At 43.0% G+C, this 26,504-nt stretch overlaps 1 protein-coding gene and 1 long non-coding RNA gene across 2 annotated transcripts in view; one reads left to right on the forward strand and one right to left on the reverse strand.

The window, feature by feature from the left end:
- LOC101945545 (uncharacterized) overlaps positions 1 to 14,814 on the forward strand; it is a 51,145-nt gene extending 36,331 nt beyond the window's left edge. Inside the window, exons 3-4 of the long non-coding RNA XR_508990.4 lie at positions 7,415 to 7,678; positions 14,103 to 14,814. This is a non-coding gene — a long non-coding RNA (uncharacterized LOC101945545). The remainder of the gene's footprint in view (positions 1 to 7,414; positions 7,679 to 14,102) is intronic.
- A 4,383-nt stretch (positions 14,815 to 19,197) lies between these two features.
- LOC135981341 (uncharacterized) lies at positions 19,198 to 21,252 on the reverse strand. The gene is made up of 2 exons (XM_065583371.1): positions 20,560 to 21,252; positions 19,198 to 19,802 (listed from the first exon to the last, which is right to left on the reverse strand). Exons 1-2 carry the CDS (start codon positions 21,125 to 21,127, stop codon positions 19,300 to 19,302), a joined length of 1,071 nt encoding a protein of 356 aa, XP_065439443.1. The 5' UTR covers positions 21,128 to 21,252; the 3' UTR covers positions 19,198 to 19,299.
- Between the last annotated feature and the right edge of the window lie 5,252 nt (positions 21,253 to 26,504).

The raw sequence follows: 26,504 nt of genomic DNA on the forward strand, positions 1-26,504 counted from the left end.
CTCATTGCCCCATTTGTCTCCTCCTCCTTCTGCTTCCACCTCCGTGCCATTATCCATTATTATTGTTGTTATTTATACCCACCCTCATCCCAAATTCCCTAGCCATCACCCTCTCCACGTTCAAGTCCCTCCTAAAGTGAAACAAAATTATATACACAAATAAACTCTCAGCTTCAAAGCAGGAAATGTCCTCATTTAAAACAGGGCCAAGCACAAAGTTGGTACTTAATAAATAAATAATGGGTCTGATTCTGAGCTGCCACTTCTGAAGGCACAGCACTGGAAGTGCATAAATCACTTTATTTGACCCAAATCTGCATTTTTCAGCTGAGAAAAACTTTGGCAGAAAATGTTTGCCCATCTCTACTTGCAAGGTGGGCAGCATAGCGCTGTGAATGCTGATTGTTCGTTGTGCCTGTGCTGGGGGACTTTTCCTCAAACTATTGTGGTGCATTAAGGGTTCATATGTGCTGCCAGAGCAGTGTATGGGAGTCGTGTGTGTGTGTTTGTGTGTGTGTGTGTGAGAGAGCATGTCCCAATAACAAAAACAGCAGCACTGACACCTCTGTCAAGTTAATAAAGATGGCAAAACACCATAATTAGGGTTAACAGGAGGGCTCTTCTTTGCATTCATAAACCTAGACATCTGGGTATAATAAAAATACATTAACACATGGACATGTGAACTATTTTTCTTTGTTAGCAGCTGGTCAATTACAGCTTAATTTTGCTCAATTGAAATGGATGGCAAATCTCCCTTTGACTCCAGTGTATGTTAAAAAAAGCTCTTACAATACACTTGGGGTTTTAATCCTGGTTTAAATATAAATGGCCAAGCTTGTGGAGGAGAAAAAACAGTATATCAATGATCTAAGATTTTGCAGGGAAACATATGACTATCTGAAATTACTGGGTGTCAGCTCCTTTCTGTAATTCTGCTGGATGTTAACATACAGTTAATGACAGGGGTCTTAGCTTCTAAGTGTAGGTGTTAGCAATAGGAAACACTAAATCATTACTCTGCCATTGCAGGGCCTCAGGCACTGTTGCGCCTCTGTCCCTCCTATTCTCTGCCTGTGGCACATGACAATCGAGCTGTAATAGTTTGGTCTAATTTCAGTTGTTGGCTTAGTATGCGGGTGCTGGATGGAGTTGGTGGCCTGTGATAGACAGACTGGGTGTCAGACTAGATGATCTGGTAGTCCCTCTGGCCTTAAACTCTATGAATCCTTAAGTGAAAACCCAGGTGCAAACACCATCATGTTCTGTTATAAATAAATGGGTGTGAAAGTTCAGTAGCAAATTACATTCCAGTTTTAGATGGATTACTATGGATATTCTGTGATTCTGTAGGACACCAGCCTGTTGGCACTTTGTTCTGCTGGCAAGTTAATATCAATCAGACAAGAGTGTTCTAGATATCCTTGAGACAAGGTGGGTGAGGTAATATCTTTTATTGGACCAACTTCTATTGGTGAAAGATACAAGTTATCAACCTGCATAGAACTCTTCTTCAGGTCCAGGGAAAGAAGCAGAGTGGCAGAGCTAAAATATAAATTGGGACAGATTATTAAACAGAATGGGTAATGCACATTGTTGGTGGTCATTTGAAATGAAGTGGACAATTGGGGGTTAGATTGATATGCATAAAGTGTTCAAAGTGGGCAATAAAGGGTAGCAGGTAGTGTGGTATGTTAAAAATTGTTGTAATGAACCATTAAACCAGCATCTCTAAGTCCATGGCTTTTGGAGTCTAGCAGAGGTATGATTTTAAGTTCCCATGCTCACCTTTTGAAGGTGTTGTGCAGGTTTCCCTTGAGGACAAGTATTGAAAGATCAGATATGAAGTGATCACTTTGTGAAAAGTGTTCACCCCTAAGTGATATGGTGGTTTTGTCTTTTATCATTTTCTGTGTGAGTTCATTTGAGAATGTAGTGATTGTCTATGTTTCACTGACATAGTTATTATTGGGGCATTGGATGCACTGGATGCTGTACACCACTTGTTGTGATAGGCAAGAGTAGGACCCATGGGTCTTGAAAGGTGTGTTGTGGGAACAATTGCTCATTGCAGTAGTGGAGATATGTCTGTAAGTTTTTGTGTCTGTTGTTGTGGCAGGGTCTGGTGCTACTTTGAGTTGGTGTGTCCTGGTCTGTGGGGAGCTTGCTTCTGATGGTGAGCTTGGTGAGGAGGGGGGGATTATTTGAAGGCCAGAAGAAGGGATTCAGGAAAGATTTCTGTCAGGATGTGGTCCCCATCAAATATGAGTTGTAATTGTTTGATGAAATCCTGTATGGGGTCCAAAATGGGCTGGTAGGTGATAACTAGTGGTGTGCAGTGAGTGGGTTTCCTTTTCCTGTATTGAATCTCCTAACCTTCAATCTACTTCTCTCGTGGAGTGTCCTTGTTTAGTGAAGGTGGTTTAGGTGTGTATCCTGGACTTTCTCTTCAGAGCAAATTCTGTGGTACCTGAGTGCCTGGCTGTAGATAACAGATTTTTTGGGGGTGTCTGTGGTGATTGCTGGATCTGAGGAGGTAGGTGTGGTGATCTCTGGGTTTCTTGTATGTGGTTGTCTGTAGGGTTCTATTGCTGAAGCTGATTGTGGTGTCCAGGAAGTTGATGTTATTGTGGGAGTGTTCCAGAGAGAGTTTAATGGGCAGGAGGTGGTTGTTGAAGCTGTGGTGGCAGTGTATGAGGGAGTTTAGATCTTCTGCTTAACAATCTGTCCTAACTTGTATTTAGCTCAGACACTCTGCTTCTTTCCCCAGACCTGAAGAAGAGTTCTGTGTAGCTCAAAATCTTGTACCTTCCACCAATAGAAGTTGGTCCAATAAAAGATATTCCCTCACCTAACTTGTCTTTCTCATATCCTGGGACTAACATGGCTACAACAACTCTGGAAACAATAGATATCCTTCTGAGCCATAAAAATCTTTGAATTTATTAAAACCTAGCTACACACTGAAGTGCTAAATTGGGCAGGATGACCAGTTAGCTTTAATTGTGGCTTGCTTAACTTGGCCATTTAAAAGTTAATCCCTTTTTAACATGGCTGTTTCTATAAATATTAAATATCATGGGCTTCATTCTCTGCCACATTTCACTGTATGTAGTTATTTATTTGTGCAAAGTGGGTATGAAATGGTACCAGATCAGAACGGCAGTATTTTACACCCACTGGGCAAAAGAGTACATGCCTACACAAAGTACAAGGCAGTAGAGAACCAGGTCATGTATCTCTGTATGGAGGAACTGTGATTTTTCTGAGCTCTGGTCTACACTACAGAGTTAGGTCAATGTAAAGCAGTTTACGTTGACCTTTGTAAGTGTCTACATTAAAATTGCGCTCCTGCTGATGTAACTCGCTCATTACACCGACTTAATAACTACACCTCCACGAGAGATACAGAGTCAATGTAGTCATGGGTGGCGGGTATTGGGGCTGGGGGAGGCTGTGCCTCCCCAAACAGCCTGGCATGGCCCCACCTACACTCTGCCCCCAGACTGCCTCCTGCAGTTCCTGGTGCTCTGCCCTGGCCCAGGCTGGCTGGGGCTGGGGCTGGCCGTCCTGCCTCCCAACAGCCGGGTCATCGGCCACCCATGGATGTAGTTAGGTCGATGCAGTGTCAGTTTAGACACTGCATTGCTTATATCAACTGTTGCTGGCTTTCAGAAGCTGTCCCACAATGCGTCACACTGACAGTTCAGCTGGTGCAAGCATTCCTGGTGAAGACACACACTGCCGACACAAGGAACAAAGTGTAGACACTGTAAATCCCTGAAACTCAGGCAACAACATGCACAAGTGATGTAATTACTGTGGTGGATGTATGCCAACGTAAGTTAGGTCAACTTAATTTTGTAGTGTAGACAAGTCCTAAGTTGGTTATTTTTAATGCAAAGGTTTTGATTCAGATATCATTACATTTGGCTTTACAGAGGTAGTAAGGATCAGTCTAAAATCACCTATGGAGGAAAAACATATAAGAAGTCTTAGTAAAAGTACAATCTTAACAAAATTGTAATTCAATATCTTTGAAATATATAAAGCAGACACTTTTTCTGTTAGGATATGCTATTTTAGCATACCATCCATGGGAAACAAAAGGTATTGTTTTGACCACCAGAGGGCTCACATATTTTCCCATGGATGCAATAGAAATTTATTGAGAATGACTAACAAACTAATTTTAAAATTGAATATAAGGATTGTGAGGTACAGAGTGCATTCTATATTACATATCAAAATCAACATGCAGTCATTTAGTTAAAATTTGAGTTAATAGCCCATATTATGTTTTAGTTCTTCAATAAAAATAGTTGTTCACGGACTTTTGTTAAAAGCATTTTGGAATGAATAAGATAATTAAAGGCCCAATCCTGGCCTCAGTTTCACAGGTGTAATTCCTATCATTCCTACTGTGTATCTGAGGGCAGGATGGGCCCTGTGTAGCAATGCATTTGACACAGAGAAAATAGATATGAACTTCCAAAAAAAAAATACAAAAAATACAAGGGCTTGATTCTCCTTTCACTTACATCTCTTTTACTCTGATGTTAACCCCATCACTGTTACTTCTAATTTCCATTACTGTAAACTAGATCAGACCCAACATTCTGACTAAGTACCTTTTGAAATAGAAAACACACACTTTTTCTACAAGCCTATATACATTTGCATGAGCCATTTTCACTGGAAATTAAGGGCTTGATTGTGAAAGGTGTTGAAAACCTCTTTAGAGAGACTGAGAATTCTCAACTCCTACTGAAGTCAATGAGAGTTAGAGGGTGCTAATGGGATAGGCGATCCAGTCCTGCAAGATGTCCTCAACCTATTGACCTCATTGGGAACTGAGGGCACTCAATGCCTGGCAGGAGGTGCTCAGCACAGGAAGGATTAGATTTTTCTTTTGGCCACCACAAGCATCACATTATTTAATGAAGGCAACAGAAACATATTGAAAATCTTTTAAAATATTAATAGAAAATAAATATCAGAGATCTGGGGTGCAGTCCTGAGCGGTGCTGAGCACCTCCTGAAAGACCCTTGTCTCCTTTTCAGGAAGCACTTGGCTCCTCACCTAACCAGAGCTCTGGAGCTTAAATGAAACATTCCCTTATTATTAATAGTGCATTGTGTTTCCAACTAATAACATGCGTATGTATCCTGATTGAATGAAAAATGTGATTAATTTTCAGATTAAAATAAAATGTGGAATCAACAACACAAATATGAAGAAGATGAAGAAACAAATGCCTTCTCTTTTGTTCATAACAGTTTTTGATAAACTGGGCATGCAACACCATAGTTTTAGCTCTGTGATGTTAAAGTATGTGGGTACAAAACCGTCAAAATAATACAATGTTAAGGTTTAATACTGTCAGATCAATATGTCAAATTCCCCATTTAGTTCAGTTCTGAATAAACAGAGATTCTTTTTTTCTAACTTGCTTTGAGTCACTTCCATATCTCTCTATATTGTCATAGCTTATTTGCTGCACTGTATTTTGCAGCCCTAATGTATTTTTTTCTAAATGCACTAGAATACAGATATACTTTGGCCTACTTGCAAACTATGATTGTAGACTAGTTTTGGGGCTGCTGCTATTATTATTATTCTGCTAAGAACTGAAAAAGTATAAGACACAAATATAAAATGAACCCTTGCCACAAAGAGTTTATAATTTAAAAGACAGACACAGGAAAATGGATTAGGATCTCTAGAGTGAGGAGTAAATTTAGATTGTGTTTTAATTACTCTGTTCTGGTTTAAGAGATCCTTTCTGTAATTTGACATGCTCTGCAGTCTTGGAAGCAACTAATTTTCAACTCTGATAACACTGACTGAATGTTGATACAGGGAGAGGAAACAGGAGGGACACAGTCACCAGGACTTTAAAGCACAATAGTCAAACCATCATTTCCTGCAAAGATACCCATGGAAGGGACAAGAGACGCAGTGCATCCAAGAAACTCCAGGACATGATTGTTAATAGAAGTTTTCCTCAGATCATCCTCTTTAGTGGGAGGGGCTAGGGCAGGGGTAAGCAAACTTTTTGGCCCAAGGGCCACATCTGAAATTGTATACAAGGCCATGAATGTAGGGCTGGTGCAGGGAGTTGGGGTGCAGGAGGGGGTGCGGTGTGCAGGAAGGGGCTCAGGACAAGGGGTTGGGGTGCAGGAGGGTGCAGGATGCGGCGGGGGCTCAGGGCAGGGGGTTGGGGGCTTGGTGCAGGAGGGGGCTCAGAGCAGGGGGTTGGGGTGCAGGAGGTGTGCCGCAGGGGGGTTAGGGGGCTCAGGGCAGGGGGTTGGGATGTGGGGTGCAGCAGGGGGCTATGGGCAGGGGGTTGGGGCCTCAGGGCAGGGAGTTAGGGTTCAGGAGGTGGTGAAGAGTGCGGGAGGGGGCTCAAAGTAGGGGGCTAGGGGACTCAAGGCAGGGGGTTGGGGTGCAGAGTGCAGGATTGGTTTGAGGTGCGGGCTCTGGCCTGGCGCCACTTACCTCGAGCGGCTCTGGGGTGGCAGTGGCACGCAACGGGGCTAAGGCATGCTCGCTGCCTGCCCTGGCCCCGCGCTGCTGCCGGAAGTGGCCAGCATGTCCGGCAGTGGCTCCTAGGGGTGGGGTGGGGCAAGCGGCTCAGCTGCGCGCTGCCCTAGCCTGTGGGTACCACCCCTGAAGCTCCCATTGGCTGCAGTTCCCTGTTCCCAGCCAATGGGAGCTGCGGGGGACGGTGCTTGCAGGCGTTCTAGACCTTTTTAGAAACACTAGACTTTTCTGGTTTTCCCAACTGTAAATGGAGAGCAGCATGCTTGGAGAACAGTGCTCTCATTCATTTCCCAGGCAAAAAGTATTAAATATGGTCTCATCTGAATTCCACTCGTTTCATTCCAAAAGAGCTTCTAGCACAGTTCTTGTTAATTCAGATAATAGATTACTTCAACAATAAGACACAACAGACCCTGTTTTAATGGCCTATTAAAATGTGCCTTATGTGCATTGTGAAGCAAAAGGCCGAGTAACTTCAACCACCCAGGAAGTGTATTAATGGCCAACGTATACCTTGTTGTGTCTTATTGATATAATAATACAGATCTTTTGCATTTACCAAGGAATGTCTATCATGAAATTTTGAAAATGATTTTGTGTGATTTCATTGAATGCATCTTTATTTTATGAAAAAATAGATTATAGTAAAAGGAATGGGGAATTTAGTTTACTCTTTGTAATGGCTTTTAAAAATTTGTACTTTAAACTTGATGCACTGGAAGTGATCCCAAATTATGTTTGTCTATTGGGTTAAGATTTTTTTTTTTTAATTCTAAACAAAACAGCCACCATCAATTTGTACCCAGTATTAGTCATTTCCAAATCCAAATGAAAAAGGCAAGATTTTTGACACATTCTCTTAAACAGGTCACGGGGAAAGAAGAGCAAGATGTAAAATATGAATATACTGAGCCATATGTTCCCTTCTGCTTCTGCAAGTGAAAGAGAGCGAACAGCTGCAGATCCTGACAAGAGGATGGATGCAGAGCAGGGAATGTCAGCTCTATGGCCTGCTTTCAATGGTGACCCAGAAGCACCTCCTTAACCCTGTCAGCATTAATTTATGCCAATTCCACCGCTGTGACATGACGCCCCCCTCGCTCCTACGAAGAGTTTCCAGGATATCAAAAGGTGAAAGGCACTACAAAAGCTGTGTTGCTACAGAGAATAGAGAGGGTCTCCATCCATGTGAATGGCTTTGCCATTGGTAGATACTGGAGGCTGGCAGATACTGGTGGTCAACATTCATTCTGATAGAAAAAATGTGAATCTCAATTTTTTAACTTTTATTTCAAGCTATGTAAATGAGGTGTCTCAATGCGTGGATGAGACGATGGTGTAGGGAGGAGGTGTTTAGATTAGGAACTGGGGACACTTTTGGGAAAGGGGGCACCTATACAGGAAGGATGGGCTCCACTTAAACCAAAATGGAACCAGATTGTTGGCATTTAAAATTAAAATGGTCGTAGAGCAGTTTTTAAACTAAGGGCTGGGGGAAAGCGACAGGTGCGGAGGAGCACGTAGTTCAGACAGCGACATCTCTTAGGGGAGGATCTATTAATGGAGATTCTCTATGTCCTAGTAAGGAGGAGAGGATGGAAGATGATAAAATACAGGCAGGAGCTGATGAGAAACAGTCAAATGAAGAAAAGTCCCATTCAATACATCATGTAATAGCAGACAGCTAGAAAGTGACAAGTTTTTAAAGTGCTTATATACCAATGCTAGAAGTCTTGCCTCATTTTAAATGAGGATATTGATATAACAGGCATCACAGAAACTTGGTGGAATGAGGATAATCAATGGGACACAGTAATACCAGGGCACAAAATATATCAGAAGGACAGAACAGGTCATGCTGGTGGGGGAATGGCATAATATGTGAAAGAAAGCATAGAAACAAATGAAGTAAAAAACTTATATGAACTGAACAGTACCATAGAATCTCTATGGATAGAAATTCCATGCTCTAATAATAAGAATATAGCAGTAGAGATCTATTACCGACCACCTGACCAGGATGGTGATAGTGAGTTTGATATGCTCAGATAGATTAGAGAGGCTATTAAAATAAAAAACCCAATAATAATGGGGGGATTTCAACTATCCCCATATTGACTGGGTACATATCACCTCAGGACAGGTTGCAGAGATAAAGTTTCTTGACACCTTAAAGACTACTTCATGGAGCAGCTAGTCCTGGAACCCAGAAGAGGAGAGGCAATTCTTGATTTAGTCCTAAGTGGAGCTCAGGATCTGGTCCTAGAGGTGAATATAGCTGGTCCGCTTGGTAACAGTGACCATAATATAATTAAATTTAAACCTCCCTGTAGCGGGGGAAACACCACAGCAGCCCAACACTGTAGCATTTAATTTCAGAAAGTGGGACTACACAAAAATGAGGAAGTTAGTTAAACAGAAATTAAAAGGAACAGTGCCAAAAGTGAAATCCCTGCAAGCTGCATGGAAACTTTTTAAAGACACCATAATAGATGCTCAACTTAAATGTATACCCCCAAATGAAAAAACATAGTAAAAGAAACAAAAAAGTGCCACCGTGGTTAAACAACAAAGTAAATGAAGCAGTGAGAGGTAAAAAGGCATCCTTTAAAAAGTGGAAGTTAAATCCTAGTGAGGAAAATAGAAAGGAGCATAAACTCTAGCAAATGAAATGTAAAAATATAATTAGGAAGGCCAAAAGAGAATTTGAAGAACAGCTAGCCAAAGACTCAAAAAGTATTAGCAAAATATTTTTTAAGTACATCAGAAGCAGGAAGCCTGCTAAACAACCAGTGGGGCCACTGGACGATTGAGATGCTAAAGGAGCACTCAAGGATGATAAGGCCATTGCAGAGAAACTAAATTAATTCTTTGCATTGGTCTTCACGGCTGAGCATGTGATGGAGACTCCCAAACCTGAGCCATTCTTCTTTTTAGGTGACAAATCTGAGGAACTGTCCCAGTTTGAGTTATCATTAGAGGAGGTTTTGGAACAAATTGATAAACTAAACAGTAATAAGTCACCAGGACCAGATGGTATTCACCAAGAGTTCTGAAGGAATTCAAATGTGAAATTGCAAAACTACTAACTGTAGTCTGTAATCTATATTTAAATCAGCTTCTGTACCAAATGACTGGAGGATAGCTAATGTGATGCCAATTTTTAAAAAGGGCTCCAGAGTTGATCCCAGCAATTACAGGCCAATAAGCCTGACTTCAGTACTGAGCAAACCAGTTGAAAGTACAGTAAAGAACAAAATTGTCAGACACATAGATTAACATAATTTGTTGGAAGAGTCAACATGGTTTTTGTAAAGAGAAATCATGCCTCACTAATCTACTAGAATTCTTTGAGGCGATCAACAAGCATGTGGAAAAAGGGGATCCAGTGAATATAGTTTACTTAGATCTTCAGAAAGCCTTTGACAAGGTCCCTCACCAAAGGCTCTTAAGCAAAGTAAGCTGTCATGGGATAAGAGGGAAGGTCTTCTCATGGATTGGTAACTGGGTAAAAGATAGGGAACAAAGGGCAAGAATAAATGGTCAATTTTCAGAATGGAGAGAAGTAAATAGTGGTGTCCCCTAGGGGTCTGTACTGGGCCTAGTCCTATTTGATATGTTCATAAATGATCTGGAAAAAGGGGTAAACAGTGAGGTTGCAAAATTTGCACATACAAAATTGCTCAAGATAGTTAAGTCCCAGGCAGACTGTGAAGAGCTACAAAACGATCTCTCAAAACTGGGTGATTGGGCAACAAAATGGCAGATGAAATTCAATGTTGATAAATGCAAAGTCATACATATTGGAAAACATAATCTCAACTATACATTCAAAATGATAGGGTCTAAATTGGTTGTTATCACTCAAGAAGGAGAGTTTGAAGTAATTGTGGATAGTTCTCTGAAAACATCCACTCAATGTGCAGCGGCAGACAAAAAAGTGAACAGAATGTTGGGAATCATTAAGAAAGGGATAGATAATAAGACAGAAAATATCACATTGCCTCTATATAAATCCATGGTAGGCCCACATCTTGAATATTGCGTGCAGATGTGGTTGCCCCATCTCAAAAAAAATATAGTGGAATTGGAAAAGGTTCAGAAAAGGGCAACAAAAATTATTAGGGGTATGGGACGGCTGCCATATGAGGAGAGATTAATAATAGTGGGACTTTTCAGCTTGGAAAAGAGACAACTGGGGGGGATATGATAAAGGTCTATAAAATCGTGACTGGTGTGGAGAAAGTAAATAAGGAAGTGTTATTTACTCCTTCTCATAACAGAAGAACTAGGGGTCACCAATGAAATTAATAGGCAGCAGGTTTAAAACAAACAAAAGGAAGTATTTTTTCATACAATGCACAGTCAACCTGTGGAACTCCTCGCCAGAGGATGTTGTGAAGGCCAAGTCTATAACAGGGTTCAAAAAAGAAGTAGATAAGTTCATGGAGGATAGGTCCATCAATGGCTATTAGCCAGGATGGACAGGGATGATGTCCCTAGCCTCTGTTTGCCAGAAGCTGGGAATGGGCGAAAGAGGGTTGATCACTTGGTGATTACCTGTTCTGTTCATTCCCTCTTGGGCACCTGGCATTGGCCACTGTCAAAAGACAGGATACTGGGCTAGATGGTCCTTTGGTCTGACCCAGTATGGCCATTCTTATGTTCTTGTAACTACCTGGAATTTTAAAGTTTGATTTATACATTGACTCTTTTAGGCTACGTTCAAGCCTCAATTCTACTTACATCTTGGGCGGTGAGCCTATTAGCTCTCACAAAGCCCAGCACTGCCTATCTTATCTATAGTTGAATTGGAGACCTCCAAGGAACACCAGGTTCTGCAGGAAGTGGCATAGGTGATTCAGTAGATGGCACACCTCTCTCAGAAGCAGCACTGAACCAAAATTTTGGCATGGGAAATTGTGTTTCTGAAGTTGGTGACCCAGATTCTTCCCTGCATTAGGGCCACTTTGTGCCATGCTGCCATTGGCCCAAAAGCCAGTGTAGATGATTACAGGAGGATCACGCCAGCATGGGTGATCCACTGTGTTGTAGAGCTGGTGTAATGGCTCCTGCAGCATTCCCCTCCCACAGTAGAAGGTGGGACCATAAAACAGGGGGCATGACTGGGGATTCCCTGTACCCTGGTAATCCCCAGTTGCATTCAGGTTCTAACTTATTCCAGCACACAGCTGAACAATGATTAGGGAACTGCAAAAGTGCCTTAAGGTCACCCCTTCACACACACACAAGTTGTGCTGTGCATTCTTTGGCCACAGTTGAGAATCTGGGCCTCTGTCATCTGCCTAAGATGTAAACTAAGGAACTTGACCACTTGCAGTGATTAAAAACAGATAGCAGTATTTGTAAGAGTAGAAATGTTAACCCCTGAGTGACCCAGCCAAATTACTTACCTCCTTCCTAAAATCAACCTGTAGTTTCATTTGAATTCGGGTATTCTTCTTCACACCATGTCCTAAAGTATTGTGTAGAACAGCTGCTCACTGCTGTTGCATCTCCCCTGCAGGTTACTGTATTCTTGTGGTAGATGAAATGATGCCTTTATACATGTGTATCAGTTTATAAAGTGTTTTGGGATCCTTTAGGTTGAATCCTGATACACAACTACATGGCAAATAGTTACCAATATTACCCAGCAGCGCTTTGAACAGTTCTGTACCCAGGACACTGCTGCTTTTAACCTTCACATTTTAGTGAAAAGCGTTTGATTCTCTAGATTTTTTTCTCTAACGAGAAATGAAAATCAACCTTGACACAGCCATACATGAAGCAGCATTAAAAGCCACTGACAGTCTCTGCTGAAAAAAATTATCTTTCTGTTCCTTTGATGGCACTAGCTCAACTGTGACTTTCAGAAACTATCCCCCCTCCCCCGACTTTACAGCTTTTAACTTTTAATTTTTAAAAAAAAACCCCTGAGCTTTAAAGACCTCTCACAATTTGACTTTTATTAATTAAAAAAAACCCAATCAAATGTTGAAAAGAAGCACTGTGGTGGGTGAAGTGCTTTTGAAAAACCATACAAGCACTGATGTCAGGTAGAAATCTGCTGAAGTCTGGAGTCAGAGCAGGAAGTCTGAAAAGAAGAAGGGGGAACCAAAATGAGCATTTAGGTGACATGACTAAAATAAACAAGGAAAAAAAACATTCAAAATAATATTACATTCTATTATTTTTATGATAGTGCCTAGGAACTGCCCAAAGACAGGGCCCCATCATGCTAGGCACTGTCCCAATACCCAGTTGTAGACAGCCCTTGCCCTGAAGAACTTACAATCTAAATAGACAAGTCAGACAAAGAGGTGGAGAAAGGGGACATAGCATTATAAAACACGAAAACAGGGATGTTTTTACTATAAATTAATATTTTTTAAATTACACAACCCCACAGATCCTGGGGTTTCCTAAACTCAATGCAATATAAAGCATCAGACATATTCAGTTCAGTTTTGATTTAAAAACTCAGATTAGTCTTTGAATGTGAAAAGGTAATTGATTTCATAACTGTGGGATATAAACATTAACAGAGGAATTCAACCCTGTGTCAGCACTTGCAAAGGACTGGAGGGCTTTCACCTCTCCTATTCAGAGGGCTGCCAAATGATCAATTAGGCCCTCAATGCAGGCTACAGCTGCTCTAACTTTTGCTCCTACTGCAATGGCACCTATAGGCCATTGCAGCAGTGGAGAATAACTAGGGCATAAGAATACCCTGAAAAGCTCCTTGTGCCATGGCTTCCTGTTTGGGAAAAGGTATGCAGAGCTGATTCTGTGGCTCCCACAGAAGGTTCCTGACACTGTGGGTATTCCCCATGGATTCATGCATCTGCTTTGCAGCCCACTTGTATGAGAATAGCTGGCACAAAGGGATGAGAGAACCTAACTCCACCTTGGCTTTCATGGATGCACTTCATAATGGGAGTGATGCTGTAATGGGAGTTATACCTGTATAAGGGCAAAATTGGTCCCTATGAGCCAAGTCTTCACAACTAGCCTCCAATTTCATGCCTGAAACTAACTACAGGAACAAACAGTAGGGTTTATACACCAAACTAACTAGATTGGGTAATCCAGGTAATTAGATTTCTGTATTCTACCACTTGCATCTACAACTGTGATTGCAAAATTACTTTGGTTGAAGCGTCTCCGAAAACTTGCCCAAAAAAGCTCAATCCTCTGTTCTAAAGTACATTTAGGACAAACTGGCCAACATCCTAAATCCACAGGTTCTGACCCTTAAAAAAGTATATGGAAATTTAAGAGAAAAGTAAGTAGGAAAGGTATGCAGAGTTGAGCCAGATTTTTTCATTAAATATATACTTGCAGCTCCCAATTATGTCATGCTTAACTGAAGTGAGAATCTGGTCCTTAAATGTGGTTGTAATTAAAATGAATGCTTTTTAAATATGTGAAAGTCAGATACAGTAAAATACCTATCCTAATCCTTTCTTTTTTTCCCTCTCCAAAGTGTTTAACTCTGAAAATTGCCTCATATTTTGTCTCCCCTGATTTTCTTCTTTCTTTCTTCATTCAGGCAGAAAATCTCCTCTGACACTGCTGTCATTCTTGCCAGATCTGCTTGTGGTTCCCTTTAAATGAATTTGCCAGGGCAGAGAGCAGGGAACAGGCAGCAATGCTTGCTACTGAAGACCATCATCTTCTACAGGATTTTCATTAGGCGCTTAATTTTTTCCCTGGCATCCCAAGGAGCTGTAGGGATGCAGAGCAATAGACTCTGACTTGAGAAGATTTGCAGCTGGTCAAGGAGATCTGGAAAAAAGCTGCCTTTTGCAGCCATAGATACTTGCAGCAGAGTGAAGAGGGGTATGCACTCCTGAGGATACTAATATTGTGCATTATTGTGTAACGGGGGTGTATATTTCTTCCTGACCGCAGCTGATGATTAACTTTTTGCCCTGAAACATGGTGATTCCTAATCCTTATTAGTTTTACTTTAACTTGTGATGGTTTTGTGTTTTTTGTTTTTGTTTTGTAATGTGGACACCAATCCATTACGAAGTGAACTAAGTCCATTCACGTTGGCCACCAAACTGTAGCTTTTCTAACGTGCTGAGATCTACAATGATTTGACTTCCCCACGTTTATTTGAGTTTTTTTAATTAAAAGTCTTTGCCTTTGTGCTCTGATTCTACTGAATATGAAAAAAGGCTCTGGGGGCTTGATTCTTATTTACATGAAGGGCCCTATACAACATTCTGGCAGTATAAAAGAGACCTTAGAGCAAATGAGAATCGGGGTCTTTGTATTTATGAATTTTTTTAGCGAGCCTTTATTTGTCTGAACTGAGAAATTGTTGCTGAAACAAAGGAGTTGCTGCACTCATTGGAAGTGATTATATTCAGATTTTAGTACCACAGAGATCTCCACCTCACTGAGGCCCAAATAGATTTCAAAATATGCAACAAGAGCCCAAATAAGGAACACAACAAAAAATAGAGACCAAAGCTTCTATGATGACCTGGATAGCCCTTGACAGTTCTGCCCCTCTGGAACAATGGAACTATCAACCTGCAGGGTGAAGTTTGTATGGGCTGGCGACAGGGATTTCTCAGGGCCTACCCCACGACTGTGGAATTCACTACTGCTGGACCAGAGAGCCTGATTCACCATTGCCCTGCACTTTTTGTAACTATTTACACCAGTGCAAATTTGGCTTAAAACACTATCATTCTGCTCTGGTACCATTCTCACTTTGTACTCACTGCAGTCCTGTAAATGACCCCATATGGTGCTGGGTAATGGTGAATTAGACCCTAAAAGTAAACACAAACCTCATTTCTTTCTGGTCCAAATGTAAACCCCCCTTCTTTTATCTATCTAAGGGTATGTCTACACTACGAAATTAGTTCGAATTTATAGAAGCCGGTTTTATAGAAATCGGTTGTATACAGCCGATTGTGTGTGTCCCCACATAAAATGCTCTAAGTGCTCTAGTCGGCGGACCGCGTCCACAGTACGAGGCTAGCGTCGACTTCTGGAGCATTGCACTATGGGTAGCTATCCCACAGCTATCCCACAGTTCCCGCAGTCTCCGCCGCCCCTTGGAATTCTGGGTTGAGATCCCAATGCCCAGATGATGCAAAACAGTGTCGCGGGAGGTTCTGGGTACATGTCGTCAGGCCCCTCCCCCCCGTCACAGCAACGGCAGACAATAGATTCGCGCCTTTTTACCTGGGTTACCTGTGCAGACAACATACCACGGCAAGCATGGAGCCCGCTCAGCTCACCGTCACCATATGTCCTCTGGGTGCCGGCAGACGTGGGACTGCATTGCTACACAGCAGCAGCTGCTAACTGCCTTTTGGTGGTAGACGGTGCAGTAGACTGGTAGCCTTCATCGGCGATCTGGGTGCTGGCAGCCGTGGGGCTGCATTGCACCAGCCCCTTGCCTTTTGGCAGTAGATGGTGTATTACGACTGTTAACCGTTCTATTACAAGTTGGGTCATCGCACATTAGCAGAGTCTTCCCTGAGCAGCAGATTGTGCAATAGGCCTGAAGGCCATCGTAATACACTAACTGCCAAGCGCCCAGTATTTGCTGCCAAGCACCCAGAAAGATGCCGAGGGCTATCAGTCACGCTGCACCGTCGTCTTAAGATGTAAAAAATAGATTTGCTCTGTATTCATTTGCTTCCCCCTCCCTCCGTCAAATCAACGGCCTGCTAAACCCAGGGTTTTCAGTTTAATCTTTGGGGGGACCATTCTGTGTGACAGTTGTTTGTGTTTCTCCCTGATGCACAGCCACCGTTCTTGATTTTAATTCCCTGTACCTGTACGCCATGTCGTCACTCGGCCCGCCCTCCCTCCTTCCCCTAGTCCGTCAGATACTACTTTCGCGCCTTTTTTTTGAATTCTGGGTTGAGATCCCAATGCCCGGATGATGCAAAACAGTGTCGCGGGCGGTTCTGGGTACCTGTCGTCAGGCCCCTCCCCCCCCGTCACAGCAACGGCAGACAATAGATTTGCGCCTTTTTACCTGGGTTACCTGTGCAGACAACATACCACGGCAAGCATGGAGCCCGCTCAGCTCAGCTGAGCTCACCGTCACCATATGTCCTCTGGGTGCCGGCAGGCGTGGGACTGCATTGCTACACAGCAGCAGCTGCTAACTGCCTTTTGGCGGTAGACGGTGTAGCATGAGTAATAGCGGTGGGGCTGGCAGCCGTAGGGCTGCATTGCACCAGCCCCTTGCCCTTTGGTAGGCGATGGTATATTATGACTGGTACCCATCGTCGTCGTACTGGAGTGGCTGTCAATCATGGCCACCTGGGCAGACATGCTATTGTTTCGATTATGATGGCTACCAGTCGTAGTATACTATTTTCTGCCAATTGCCCAGTATTGTCTGCTAAGCACCCAGAAGAGGCCGAGGGCGATGCTGGGTGCTGGCAGACGTGGGGCTGGCAGACGTGGGGCTGCATTGCTACACAGCAGCAGCCCCTTGCCTTTTGGTAGACGATGGTATATTACGATTGGTAACCGTCGTCATCGTACTGCAGAGGCTATCACTCATGCTGCACCGTCGGCTGCCAGCTTAAGATGTAAAAAATAGATTTGTTCTGTATTCATTTGCTTCCCCTTCCTCCGTGAAATCAACGGCCTGCTAAGCCCAGGGTTTTCAGTTTAATCTTTGGGGGGACCATTCTGTGTGACAGTTGTTTGTGTTTCTCCCTGATGCACAGCCACCTTTCTTGATTTTAATTCCCTGTTCCTGTACCTGTACGCCATGTCGTCACTCGGCCCTCCCTCCCTCCCGCCCTCCCTCCTTCTCCTGGTCCATCAGATACTAGTTTCGCGCCTTTTTTCTGACCAGGCGCCATAGCTAGCACTGGGATCATGGAGCCCGCTCAGATCACCGCGGCAATTATGAGCACTATGAACACCACGCGCATTGTCCTGGAGTATATGCAGAGCCAGGACATGCCAAGGCGAAACCCGGACCAGCCGAGGAGGCGATTGCAGCGTGGCGATGAGAGTGATGAGGAAATTGACATGGACATAGACCTCTCACAAGGCACAGGCCCCAGCAATGTGGAAATCATGGTGTCACTGGGGCAGGTTCATGCCGTGGAACACCGATTCTGGGCCCGGGAAACAAGCACAGACTGAAAAGTTTCAGAGTAGCAGCCGTGTTAGTCTGTATCCGCAAAAAGAAGAACAGGAGGACTTGTGGCACCTTAGAGACTAACAAATTTATTAGAGCATAAGCTTTCGTGGACTACAGCCCACTTCTTCGGATGCATATGCATATGCATATGCATAAGCTTTCGTGGACTACAGCCCACTTCTTCGGATGCATATGCATATGCATATGCATCCGAAGAAGTGGGCTGTAGTCCACGAAAGCTTATGCTCTAATAAATTTGTTAGTCTCTAAGGTGCCACAAGTCCTCCTGTTCTTCTTTAAGCACAGACTGGTGGGACCGCATCGTGCTGCAGGTATGGGACGATTCCCAGTGGCTGCGAAACTTTCGCATGCGTAAGGGCACTTTCATGGAACTTTGTGACTTGCTTTCCCCTGCCCTGAAACGCCAGGATACCAAGATGAGAGCAGCCCTCACAGTTCAGAAGCGAGTGGCGATAGCCCTGTGGAAGCTTGCAACACCAGACAGCTACCAGTCAGTCGGGAATCAATTTGGAGTGGGCAAATCTACGATGGGGGCTGCTGTGATCCAATTTGCCAGGGCAATGAAAGACCTGGTGATATCAAGGGCAGTGACTCTGGGCAACGTGCAGTCAATAGTGGATGGTTTTGCTGAAATGGGATTCCCAAACTGTGGCGGGGCCATAGACGGAACCCATATCCCTATCTTGTCACCGGAGCACCAAGCCACCGACTACTTAAACCGCAAGGGGTACTTTTCAATGCTGCTGCAAGCCCTGGTGGATCACAAGGGACGTTTCACCAACATCAACGTGGGATGGCCGGGAAAGGTACATGATGCTCGCGTCTTCAGGAACTCTGGTCTGTTTCGACAGCTGGAGGAAGGGACTTTCTTCCCGGACCAGAAAATAACCGTTGGGGATGTTGAAATGCCTATCGTGATCCTTGGGGACCCAGCCTACCCCTTAATGCCATGGCTCATGAAGCCGTACACAGGCAGCCTGGACAGGAGTCAGGACCTGTTCAACTACAGGCTGAGCAAGTGCCGAATGGTGGTGGAATGTGCATTTGGACGTTTAAAAGCGCGCTGGCGCAGCTTACTGACTCGCTCAGACCTCAGCAAAAAGAATATCCCCATTGTTATTGCTGCTTGCTGTGCGCTCCACAATATCTGTGAGAGTAAGGGGGAGACATTTATGGCGGGGTGGGAGGTTGAGGCAACTCGCCTGGCCGCTGATTACGCGCAGCCAGACACCAGGGCAGTTAGAGGAGCACAGCAGGGCGCGGTGCGCATCAGAGAAGCTTTGAAAACGAGTTTTGTGACTGGCCAGGCTACTGTGTGAAACTTCTGTTTGTTTCTCCTTGATGAACCCTCCAAACCCCCCCCCCGACCCGGTTCACTCTACTTCCCTGTAAACCAACCACCCCACCCCACCCCACCCTCCCCTCCCCAATTCAAGCACCGCTTGCAGAGGCAATAAAGTCATTGTTTTTTCACATTCATGCATTCTTTTAGTTCCTCACAGAAGTAGGGGGATAATTGCCAAGGTAGCCTGGGATGGGTGGGGGAGGAGGGATGGAAAAGGACACACTGCATTTTAAAACTTTAACTCTTATTGAAGGCCAGCCTTCTGATGCTTGGGCGATCATCTGGGGTGGAGTGACTGGGTGGACGGAGGCCCCCCCACCGTGTTCTTGGGCGTCTGGGTGAGGAGGCTATGGAACTTGGGGAGGAGGGCTGTTGGTTAAACAGGGGCTGTAGCGGCGGTCTCTGCTCCTGCTGCCTTTCCTGCAGCTCAACCATACGCTCGAGCATATCAGTTTGATGCTCCAGCAGACGGAGCATTGACTCTTGCCGTCTGTCTGCAAGCTGACGCCACCTATCGTCTTCAGCCCGCCACTTGCTCTTTTCATCCCGCCATTCAGCCCGCCACCTCTCCTCTCGTTCATATTGTGCTTTTCTCATGTCCGACATTGACTGCCTCCACGCATTCTGCTGTGCTCTATCAGCGTGGGAGGACATCTGCAGCTCCGTGAACATATCGTCCCGCGTCCTACGTTTTCTCTTTCTAATGTTCACTAGCCTCTGCGAAGGAGAAACATTTGCAGCTGGTGGAGGAGAAGGGAGAGGTGGTTAAAAAAGACACATTTTAGAGAACAATGGGTACACTCTTTCATTACAAGGTCGCATATTTCGGCTTGCAGGCAGCCATGGTAGGTCACAGTGTTTTGGCTTTTTTAACCTTCTTAACATGCGGGAAAGGTTTCAAACAGCAGCGCATTTCCCATATCAAGGATGAATTGGGTTGTCCATTTAAAATGGGTTTTCAATGTAAAAGGAGGGGCTGCGGTTTCCCGGTTAACATGCGGCACAAACCCAAGTAAACCACCTCCCCCCCCACACACACACACACACGATTCTCTGGGATGATCACTTCACCCCTCCCCCCACCGCGTGGTTAACAGCGGGGAACATTTCTGTTCAGAAGAGCAGGAACGGGCGCCTCTGAATGTCCCCTTAATAAAATCACCCCATTTCAACCAGGTGACCGTGAATGATATCACTCTCCTGAGGATAACAAAGAGAGATAAGGAATGGATATTGTCTGCATGCCAGCAAACACCGGGACCATACGCTGCCATGCTTTGTTATGCAATGATTCCAGACTACGTGCTACTGGCCTGGAGTACATGAAGGAGAGCTTTCTGGAGATGTCCCTGGAGGATTTCCGCTCCATCCCCATACACGTTAACAGACTTTTCCAGTAGATGTACTGGCCACGATTGCCAGGGAAAATTAATCATTAAACACACTTGCTTTTAAACCATGTGTAATGTTTACAAATATTTACAAAGGTACACTCACCAGAGGTCTCCTGTGTGCCCTGAGGGTCTTGGGTGAGTTCGGGGGTTACTGGTTCCAGGTCCAGGGTCACAAACATATCCTGGCTGTTGGGGAAACCGGTTTCTCCGCTTTCTTGCTGCTGTGAGCTACCTACAGTACCTCCATCCTCATCTTCCTCGTTCCCCGAACCATCATCCCTGTGTGTTTCTCCATTGATGGAGTCAAAGCACACGGTTGGGGTAGTGGTGGCTGCACCCCCTAGAATGGCATGCAGCTCCGCGTAGAAGCGGCAAGTTTGCGGCTCTGCCCCGGACCTTCCGTTTGCTTCTCTGGCTTTGTGGTAGGCTTGCCGTAGCTCCTTAATTTTCACGCGGCACTGCTGTGTGTCCCTGTTATGGCCCCGGTCCTTCATGGCCTTGGAGACCTTTTCTAATACTTTGCCATTTCTTTTACTGCTACGGAGTTCAGCTAGCACTGATTCATCTCCCCATATGGCGAGCAGATCCCGTACCTCCCGTTCGGTCCATGCTGGAGCTCTTTTGCGATCCTGGGACTCCATCACGGTTACCTGTGCTGATGAGCTCTGCATGGTCACCTGTGCTCTCCACGCTGAGCAAACAGGAAATGAAATTCAAACGTTCGCGGGTCTTTTCCTGTCTACCTGGTCAGTGCATCTGAGTTGAGAGTGCTGTCCAGAGCGGTCACAATGAAGCACTGTGGGATAGCTCCCGGAGGCCAATAACGTCGAATTCCATCCACACTACCCCAATTCCGACCCGCAAAGGCCGGTTTTATCGCTAATCCCCTCGTCGGAGGTGGTGTAAAGAAACCGGTTTAAAGGACCCTTTAAGTCGAAAGAAAGGGCTTCGTCGTGTGGACGTGTCCAGGCTTAATTCGATTTAACGCTGCTAAAGTCAACCTAAACCCGTAGTGTAGACCAGGCCTAAAGTACTTGTATGGCATCCCTCACCATAGTTTCCGAGCACCTCACAATCTGTAACATGTTTATACTCAATACCCCTGTGAGGTAGGGAAGTGCTATTATTCCCATTTTACAGATGGGGAATTGAGACACAGAGGTTAAGTGACGCATGCAAGGTTGTGTAGAATGTCTGTGGCAGAGCAGGAACTTGAACCTAGATCTCCTAATTCCTAGGCTTGTGCCCTAATGACTGGACTATCCTTCCCCTTTAACCGTGCTTTCCTGCATAGCAACACAGAGCATATTGCTTATATTTAAATTAATTACTTCAACCGCCCCTTATATATCATTGCCTCTGTAAGGGACAAATGCAGAGAGAACACATGATCAACATTAATCACCTTGTTTATTTTTAACATTGGAAGGTATTTGGACATCACAGTGAATGGTGCAGTACAAGAATCTGAATAAAATGAAGCCAGGCTGATTTCTTTAACATAAATGATACTATTACATTCATTTCAGGATCACAGAACCCTTTATAAACATTACTTATGCCGCCTAACAATCTTATGAGATAGATATAGGGCAGAGTAATTTTAGACCATTTTGCAAACGGATCAACTGAGGCAGTTAACTGGGGAGCTTAAGTGACCTGTGTACTCACACTGAATCAGTGGAAGAGTTAGGAATAGTATCCAAGAACCCCGACTTCGTGTTCCCTCCGCTAAACACTACCCATTTCTTCAGTTTCATGATCCAACAAAGTTCATGTTAATGATGGACAGTAAGTAACAGTGGGATAATACCAGATATGTATGAGACAGGAAAATTTTAATCTAAACTAAATGAATGAGTCATATGCATTAAATGACATATTCAAGTACTTCTAGGGACATACACACAATATTTTCAGTTAGAAAATCTGGAGCTCATCTTGCCACTCCTGAGGAAGAATGTCATTGAATTTATATACTTTCCATAGGCTAGTTTGAATCACATATGGTAATAAATGCAAAATGTATAGCTACTGAGAAGATACCACCATTTTTAGAATTCCCCTAATTTTCTAGAATTCCTCTAATTTTTATCTTGAACCTAAAAAGTTGATTATGGGGAGTGTTTTTATAGTATTTCATTATTTGCATAGAGACAATGCAGGTGGAAAGTGACAGGAATGTATACGAGCAGAGGCTTTGGGATGATAGATCAGCAATTGGTGGACAGCAGATGACTAATCTTTGTGTAAAAAGCAACAGAGGGTCCTGTGGCACCTTTAAGACTAACAGAAGTATTGGGAGCATAAGCTTTCGTGGGTAAGAACCTCACTTTGTTACTGCAAGCCTAAAACAACCTAATGCCTTAAACACTTTTGATAAATATACTGTTTGTTGTGCATTGCCCCCTACAAAATTTTCATTTAGGAACCCATCAGATCCTAAAGCCCAATGTGATAATTCCTCTGAGTCATGCCAAATCACCACATGAAGGTCTTTGGCTTTAATTGACAACTGAATGAGAAGTAAATGGCCCTCATCGCTCATGGTTAGAGAACAGATGGCAGTTTTGTAAGAGTTCAGGAGTGAATTTTGGGGTCTTGTCCAAATTCCAATTTGGATGATTACATTCTACTTACCTAAATTCTCTCTGCAGGTTCAATTAGATATCATATTCTTCTTCACTTCCTTTCTTAAACTGTTCTCAAGTGTTGCTGTGTGCTATTAGGCAACTGCCAAGCTTTCCTCCTGGGGTTGTTATACTTCAGTCGGAAGTGAAATTATCCCTGCTTTTTAGATGAAAAGTGCTATAAAATTAAAGATAGTGTTATAAAAATTATTTTTCAAGGTTAATTTACCATGTTTCCCTTCTCTTTGTTCTTCATTCATTTTCATATTTCACCTTTGGGGGGGAGGGTTCTTTATTTTTTTCCTTATTCTTTTTTAGTTTCTGTTTTCCATTAAACTAATTTCTACAATTTAGTCATTTTTAAAAATGTTCACACTTTTTCTTTCAAAGCACCCATATTTATTTGCTGTGCTTTTTTTTCATCTAGTTTTTTACAAGGTATGGGCAACAATTCATCAGTTGTAAGTTACAAGTAATAAGGTAGCTTGTTATCAGCTACCCAATTATCAGAGAAGGACAGAGAGGGGTGATTCCCTCTGACATAGGGTGACCAGACAACAAATGTGAAAAATCGGGACGGGAGTGAGGGAGTAATAGGAGCCTACATAAGAAAAAGACCCAAAAATCGGGACTCTCCCTATAAAATCAAGACATTTGGTCACCCTACTCTGACAGGATCCAAGACCGAATGGAACAGTACATCAAGAATTTTTTACGGTTATGCTTTTCTATGGATATTCTTTGTTCCGTGCTAAAACGTGCACATATCTTGGGGAAAGATGAAAGACGGGAAAGAAGAATATTCATCATAGCATATGGCATACTTAACTATATCCCTTCCTTTTAAACACTACTTCAGTGCCTTTCATCTAATTAGACATAATATGTGTGTAACAGGCTGGTAATATTTGCCTGAAATACCCCACTCTCTTATTAGATGTTGATTCTTCTGGGAGGCTTAAGGGGGTTTGCTGAGGCAGGTGGCTCAATGTCCTACATGGGTATGAGGCTGGGATGGGGTGAGAATGGCTGTCTATAAAGAAAGAAACTAGGGTGTTGACTGTGTAATCCTCAGGTAAGAACTCTTGGAGCATCTACATTTGGGGATAAGGCTTGAGATTAATTTTATGTCATGTCATCTCATGCTAATCTTTTTGTCAATAAAGCCAACCCCAAGAAGGGGGTTAGTTTTTTATTCTAAACTGTGTGGGCTGAGAGCTGAGAATGTATGTGGGCTGAGCACAGAGGAGCGGAATTATACATTAGAGAATAACTGATACATTTAAAATTAATATCTTTGGGGGTAGAGATCAAAGATGGGCACTTCCCAGTTGTACTATGTAAGGTATAGCTTGTGGAGATGAAGTTCCTTCTCGAATGTTGACTTCCAAGACACTCTGTCCTTTAATTGTAATCCTTCCACCGTCTAAGACAAAATAGTAAAGGACTGCCACATTCACATGGAGAATATAATTCTTGCACAAAGAAATAGCAAAATATTTTCACTTATAAATAACATCGGCTTCCTGCTGCACACATTGAAGGAAAATAAAACTCAAGTATACAGACAGAACACCTACAACAATATGTTCATGCAATTAAAGAAAATGAACTGTGCTTTTACAACTAAATATTCCAAACACATGTCACTTTAGCTTCTAGCTAAAACAGCTGATCATCATTTAGGACTAGGAGTTTCTGCTTGAGCCACCACAGGGAAGCAGTTTTTGGCAGATTCTATAGCAATACTGACCTAAACAGATGATAATATATATTGCAAAAGTTGAGGAAAAGCCACTCTTAATCATTGCCATTCTTGAGTCCAATCAATACCTGCTATTTTTGAGCTGGCTGGCCTGCCCAGCCCTATTGGGGAAGGTTTCTGACAGATATTTGGCAACACTGATGTCTGAAAGCAGTAATGCCCAGAGAGGAAAGTAATTAAAAAAAAAATCTTGGTTCTTATATCCCTAAAATACTGGACCTAACAGATGATTGAGGGAGGAGTAACAGAACAGGCATAAAAGATCATTGATCTTTTGTCTATCTGGCCTGTTGGTTCATCTAGTCCATCAAGTATGGTGCCTGATGCCAACAGTAGTCAATACTTGTTGCTTTAGAAGAAGGTATTTTTCCCCTCTACCCCATCCCAATAACAAGGCTAGCTAATTGTGCAATATTGTATATAGGCGAAAGAACCTTTCTTGATCCCAGAGGGAACTAGTGTTCTGAAGCATGAGATTTGATTAGCAGCTTGCCCAGTTACCAATATTGTAAGCAGTCATGAAATTATCCAACCCTTTAAAAAAATCTAGCCACAATATTTGTCTTGATAACCTCCTACTGTGGAATTGAATTCCACATGTGAAAATACCACATTGCTGGAATATGTGAAAGAGCCTAAATAAATAGACTTTATATTTTGTAAATAAATATTCTCTTTCATTTGTTCAAAATGTACTGCCTTTTAATATAACGGAATGTTCCCCTAATTATCTCATTTTGGGTCAGTTAAAAGGAGAAATTGGACAATTTTTTACTTTATCCTTAATAATGTTAATGACCCCTTTGAATTATTTTTCTTTCCAGCTAAAAACTCCTAAAATTATGCAATTTCTCATCAAATGCAGATTACACTCATGTTGCTTAACACCTTCATAGCACTTCACTGGACCTTTTTTATTCTCAATTTGGAGGATATTTCATGAGACACCATTTCATATTATCTGCCTCAAACTCCTAGCTAGATCCTTTGCCATAAAGAACCTCATAAAAAGAGATCACTAATGTTCATTATGATTGCCTTGTGCACTATGTCAGCAGAATAAATAAACTAGGGAGCCAATATCCCAGATGTTGGCAAATATGGCAAAGTAATTGTGGATGTATTGACTGCAATATAATATCATGTGACAAGTGGAACATATTCCATGGGTTACCCAACATGATAGTCGACTGGAACTCATCTATCTAAGAAGTAATAACAACCGCATTTCATAAACAAATCTCAATGTACTTCAATAATTTACCATCACAAAGCTCTTGTGAGGTGTGCATTATTATATCCATACTTCAGAAATGTAAACAGAAGCACAGACATTACAGGATTTACACTGGTTGCACAGTGAGTCAGTGAACAGATGGGAACATAGCCAAAGAGTATACTGATGCCTCGTCCCTCACTTTAACAATTTGACCACACTGCTTCACAACAACTGGATTATACACAAGGAACACTGTCAAAAGGACAGGATCTTCTGAAGCTGGATCTCACAGCTAAATCAGTAGTTATAACAATTATTGAGACTCTGATGGAATTACATGGAACAGAACAGAATTTGGCCCAAAGATACTACCAATGGGAGCATTCCTCCAATAATAGGTGGATAAAGGCGGTGTATGCCTTTCCCCCTTTTAT

The sequence above is a fragment of the Chrysemys picta genome, chromosome 2 (assembly GCF_011386835.1).
Source record: "Chrysemys picta bellii isolate R12L10 chromosome 2, ASM1138683v2, whole genome shotgun sequence".
In the NCBI taxonomy this organism is placed as follows: Eukaryota; Metazoa; Chordata; order Testudines; family Emydidae; genus Chrysemys; species Chrysemys picta.